Source organism: Nicotiana tabacum, chromosome 4, assembly GCF_000715075.1.
Source record: "Nicotiana tabacum cultivar K326 chromosome 4, ASM71507v2, whole genome shotgun sequence".
Lineage (NCBI taxonomy): Eukaryota > Viridiplantae > Streptophyta > Magnoliopsida > Solanales > Solanaceae > Nicotiana > Nicotiana tabacum.
Window position 1 is genome coordinate 99,689,719 of NC_134083.1, and position 5,787 is coordinate 99,695,505.

The window sequence follows — 5,787 nt, forward strand, 5'->3', positions numbered from 1 at the left end:
TAGATTTGGTATTGGGACTCAGAGTAGGTGACGGAAAAGAATGAGTTTGGCATTAAAAGAATAGTTGTGTTGTCTCCTGATATATAATTGTTTTTCTGGTGGCAAATTGTTAAGCAAATCGGCGATGATGGTGGAATTGTAAGACAATGGTTGGGAATTATTGGCTCTTGTGACTCATATGGGAAAGATTGGGAGGGACAATTACTAAAATTAGAGCAAAAAATCAAGGTATACTTATTGTTTTAAGTTGTTATGTTCTTAAAAGTCTTATAATGTAGGGTAATTAGGGCTCGTAAAATGTCTAATCGAAATTATAAACGGGTTAAAATCTTGTATAAAATAAATATAAAACTAAAAATAAATTGGGAAAAGGGTTAGATTTACCCCTCTACTTTTAAATATTGTTTACATTTGTCTTCTATTATACTTTGGGAATAAAAATAACCCTTCCGTTACAATTCTTATCAAATATATCCCTATCTCTAACGAAGGTCCACTATGGCCACGTAGATTGACATTTGGGTGAGGTGGGCGCCACGTCACATGCCACCTCACCACCCTAGCCTTATTTTACCCCCTTCCCCAGTAGGACAATGCTTTTTCTAGATCTTCCAATTTTTTCTTTTTTCTGACATCTTCTCTTCCCACCCAATGTGGCCAACAACCACTACTAATTGCGTTGGGGTAGTAATCGTTTTAGGTAATCTCTTATTTCCATTGGTGATTTTAGTTTCCATTTTTGAAGCCTAAAACTTTCAAATTTCAAATTTCGAAATCAGAAAAGTGAGTTTGTTGGTTAACCATTGTTAGAATAATTTGAAAAAATCACTTGTTGTGTTTAAGTTTAGATTCACTTACTGATTTGGAAAAATGTAGTTGAAAGGAAACTAAAATCACCATTGGACTATTTGGAAAAGCTTGAATAACACCCAAATGGGTCTGTTGTGAATCCGTGATTGCTTAAATCTGCCTTTGTCATGGACCCATCTTCTGCAACTTGATGCAATCTTTCAAGCTAAATGAAGCTCCCAAAAGTCATGCTCTAACTCACATATGAGAAGGGTCTAAAGAACCATACTTTTCTCAGTTCATATGAACACGCAGATTTAAAATTCTAACATATAACATTTGCGAGATTGAATATTTTGATAAACTAAAATAATATGTGTGCTTCAAATGAGTTCTCTTAATTAGGAACATGCATCCTACCCAACATATGAAGATTTCATCGTTCTTCTATTGTTTGCCCTATTCTTTTCCACAATCAAATTTTTGCGTGATATCTGTTTTTGGGTACTTTTGTTTTTAGAATTTGTTTGGTAGCTTTTACGAAATTAGCTCATATGATTCTGTCTTGAAACTTTTTGATATTTTTTTTTGAATTGTCTTTAGATGGGTTTTTATTACTTTTGCTGATTATTTAATGGATGGATCTCAATGTTATTTAGGGGAGTGGGTAAAATAAGGTTAAAGTGGTGGGTTGGCATGCCACGTGGCATCCACTTCACCCAAATGTCAGCTCACGTGGAATTTTGATAGCTGAGTCATTGCCACATTGGATCTCTATTAGAGATATGGGCATATTTAATTAAGAATTGTAACGGCAGGGGTATTTTTGCTCCCAAAGTATAACAGAGGTTAAATGTGAATAATATTTAAAAGTAGAAGGACATATCTAGCCTTTTTCACAAATAAATTTGTAAAATGCTACAAAACCAATTGAAAGTTCCCAATACAAAATCCAAACCTAGCCCACTAACAATGAGTTTAATGGACCAAGCCCAAGTTCAGTCCACAGCTAATGGGTGGGCAAGTTTCCTGTATTGAATTGTAATTTTGGATCAAGGACCAACAGGCCCAACCCATGAGGCTAATCCTTATCGTCAATAAACTCTCCACTAAAAACCCTAGTGTTTCCATAGCAAAGCCCCAGAGGGAGAACAATAGCTGGAGGAGGAGTGAGGGCAGACAGCCGTACCAGAACTGATTCAATGGGTAAAGCTCTCTGAAATGCTCTCAGTCTAATTAATTCATGTCGAAAATGCATTTAAATGCCAAAACTCTTAGGTTATTTGATATTGTTTTTGTGCTGTTCTATTGAGGTTTTTTCATCTGTGGTATTTTGCTTCAAACATTACAAATTTTTATTTAGCACTTGTCTTTTTGTGTATCTTCATGTGGGTTTGTTCTCTTTTATGAGAAAATGGGGCTCTTTTTTTCTCCTTTGTGCTTATTTGATTATGGTGTGGTATTTTACATATATACATATTTAGCTTTACTTATACAACAACTATGCCTCATTACCAAGCAAGTTGGGGTTGGCTATATAAATCCTCGCTGATCATGTATCTCCATTTTAGCAATAAAAAATGTATTTTGATTGTTTTAACACTTTTTTTTAGAACTCGGTAGATATTAAGCCTGCCTATCTACCTATTTTCACCTAAATTTAGAGTGCTTACAGTTAAATGTGTATGTTCATGGTGGTTAGTTGCTCAATGATATTGAATGCTTGTGTTCATGAGGAAATGAGGTTTCTATATTTTGTTTTAATAGAATGTGCTACTGTTCTTCACAGATATGTTGAAATATATTTCGTAGATGTTGGAAATGAAGTACTTATGTTTTGGTTTTGGGTGGAAATGTAGGTGCTTACACTTATGTGTCTGAGCTATGGAGGAAGAAGCAGTCTGATGTGATGAGGTTCTTGCAAAGGGTGAGGTGCTGGGAGTACCGTCAGCTTCCCTCCATTGTCCGTGTGACTAGGCCTACTCGTCCTGACAAAGCACGTCGCTTGGGATACAAAGCCAAGCAGGTAACTGCTTGTTTGTTGTGTTCTTAATTACTGAACTTTTATCTATGCCAGTTGTTACAGGATTCGTTCTTCTTTGGAAGTGGTAACTAGATAGAGATTATAGTAGTGTGTACGATCTGAATGAAGCTTTTTAGGTTAGTGCTTCAGCGACGGGAGATTTGATGATTGAAACAATAAGATCAATCACTCCTCTTTTTTTTTAGCTATTTTCTTAAATTTCGATAGTTTCTCAATTTGTGCATGCTGTCCATAAGCTGGGGACGTTCTTGTTCCAAATTTATCTCTACAAACCCAAAAAGAGAGATTAATTACTATTCACTTGTCAAAAGAATAAATAATGAGGTTATAGACTAGGTATATCGCGTTAACTGTTGTATCTCTTGTTGCTCTAGTTGGGTGGAATCCTGGAAACACCAGTGCTTGTTTGTATAGGTTTCTTTGTCGAAGGCCGTATAATTCCCTTATTCCTTCATCATTACATGCAGTTTCTGCCACGAGAAATTTTCGGATAGAATAAATAAGTCTAAAGAAAAGTCACTTGTCACCCCCAAAAACAAAGGGGACATCTCAAGACTAATTGTATAGCTTTGACTGTTATATCTGCTTGTTGTCTAGGTTGGGGAGAATTCCAGGAGTCCCTTATTAGGTTATTCGTTCATAATTTATATGTAGTTTCTGTGTCAGGGAATGAAAACAAGATCTAACAAGTTATATTTCTAATAAGGGCCTGCAAGTGGTCAGTTATTGTAACCCAAATAACAGCATTATGGAGTAGTTTTATGTTTTCTTGCTTCATTTCTGTTTGGTTGTTCTAACTGATGACTTGTGTATCTTTATATAATAGGGCTATGTGGTCTACCGTGTTCGTGTCAAGCGTGGTGGAAGGAAGAGGCCTGTTCCCAAAGGTATTGTGTATGGTAAGCCCACCAACCAAGGTGTTACCCAATTGAAGTTCCAGCGCAGCAAGCGCTCTGTTGCTGAGGAGCGTGCTGGTAGGAAGTTGGGCGGCCTTAAGGTTCTCAATTCCTACTGGATTAATGAGGTCAGCTGGTTGATACTCCTTTCTTGAAATTAATTAATGCATCCTTATTTCCTTCAGACAAGTAAATATGTATTCTGGATCACCAGTAGTTGCTAATGTTAAGTGGTACATCCCTAGACTGCAGTTGCTGAATCGTCTTATGAAATGGATATCATTTGTTTGCTTGAATGGGTTTTGACTACATTGATATTTTATATGTTTGCTCGAATCGGTGGGATTACTTTGATATTGATATGCTGTGGTCTCCTTTGAATCATTTCTTTTCTCCACATTTGGTTTAATAATAGTTGTAAAATATGAATTGCAATGTTGTTGAATGTAGGATTCCACCTACAAGTACTTTGAGGTGATCCTAGTTGACCAAGCCCATGCTGCCATCCGTAATGATCCAAGGATTAACTGGATCTGCAACCCAGTGCATAAGCACAGAGAACTTCGTGGTCTCACTTCAGCTGGTAAGAAATACAGGGGTCTTCGAGGAAAAGGACACTTGCACCATAAAGCACGTCCTTCAAGAAGGGCAACCTGGAAAAGGAACCAAACTCTTTCTCTTCGCCGTTACCGATAATCTGCTTGGCAGTTTTGAGCCATTGTTGTTGCCCAGTTTTACCTTTTCTGTTATAGCTCTATTTACCATCTTTGGACAATTCCTGCTATTTACTTCGTCGTGTTGAGCATCCTTTGTACTGTGGATAATCTGAACATGATTACTATTCTATCAAGGAACTGTTTTGGTATATGCAGTTGTTCATAGAGGCTTCAAAAGTTCACCTTTTCTTTTCATTTGATAACTGGCTTATGGTGGTTGGGTGCAACTGGCACCCAGAAGAAAGAATGTTCTGTCCTTGTTCATCTGGAAGTTCACCTTTTCTTTTCATATGATAACTGACTTTTGGTTGGAGGCAATTGGCTCCCAGAAGAAGAGTTCACCTTTTCTTTTCATATGATAGTTGACTTTTGGTTGGATGCAATTGGCAGCCAAAAGAAAAAGAATATTCTGGCCTTGCGCATCTGTTCATTTGCATTTATGTTTTTAACTTATGGGAACTTGCACTATCATTTGTTTGATGGAAGTACAAGGACTTGTTATGCGTTTTTTCTTACAAGGAATGACTGAGAAACTAGTCCTCCTTAGCTTTCACTTTTACCACACATTCTAATTTGTATTTCACAATAACTAACAGTCCACGTTTAATTGTGTTTGTATCGAAGAGTGTAGGTCAATGGCTTACTGCGCTCATTGTATAACTTAGCACATAATAATTGTTCTTGAATCAGAGTCGTAAAGTGAAGCTTACTGTCATTGCTTGAGCTAAACGTTATATTGAAGAATCCTATGATTCCCTATATCTGCGTATAAGCTCTTGCAGATTGGGAAAACCTTTTGAATATATCCTTTGTGTCCTTCGAATAGGAAGTTAGAGCCCCTATAATTTTCTCCAGTTATCAAACTCTGAGTCTTCTGAATAATAGTATTGGTTCATCGGTAATCATAGAAACAATAATCACTGATATTGACATAGTCGTAACTTTGTAAGATTCCTAATTCCAGAAAAACGAACATTTGTGAGTAATTCTTGCAACATGTTTTCCTCCTGTTGCAGCAACCTTCTGATCGATGTAAAGATATTGCAAGACCAAAAGGGATTCTGACATTTCGTTATACAAAAAGTGGCTATGTTTGCAATTTTTTTTCTTCTAAAAAGGTTGAATACTAAATACTGGCCCAATTAGCGGCCATCCAGTGCAAGTTTTTGTTACATATGGTGTCAGGTCGGATACGAGCTTTCGAACAGAAAAAGTTTACAACAGCCATTTTTAGCTATTGTAATTGAAGAATAGTCACTGTCTAGAATTTCAAATTCCACTAGTAAAATTTCAGAATATTGTCATGGAGTTTCACAAGTACAAATTGAAATTCTATGACAAT

The 5,787-nt window shown here is 36.5% G+C and overlaps 1 protein-coding gene across 1 annotated transcript; it reads left to right on the top strand.

The window, feature by feature from the left end:
• Positions 1 to 1,866: 1,866 nt before the first annotated feature.
• Positions 1,867 to 4,594, top strand: LOC107777743 (large ribosomal subunit protein eL15). Its single transcript, XM_016597872.2, has 4 exons — positions 1,867 to 1,995; positions 2,649 to 2,815; positions 3,660 to 3,857; positions 4,180 to 4,594. The coding sequence occupies exons 1-4, from the start codon at positions 1,992 to 1,994 to the stop codon at positions 4,423 to 4,425; spliced, it is 615 nt and encodes a 204-aa protein (XP_016453358.1). The 5' UTR covers positions 1,867 to 1,991; the 3' UTR covers positions 4,426 to 4,594.
• Positions 4,595 to 5,787: the final 1,193 nt, after the last annotated feature.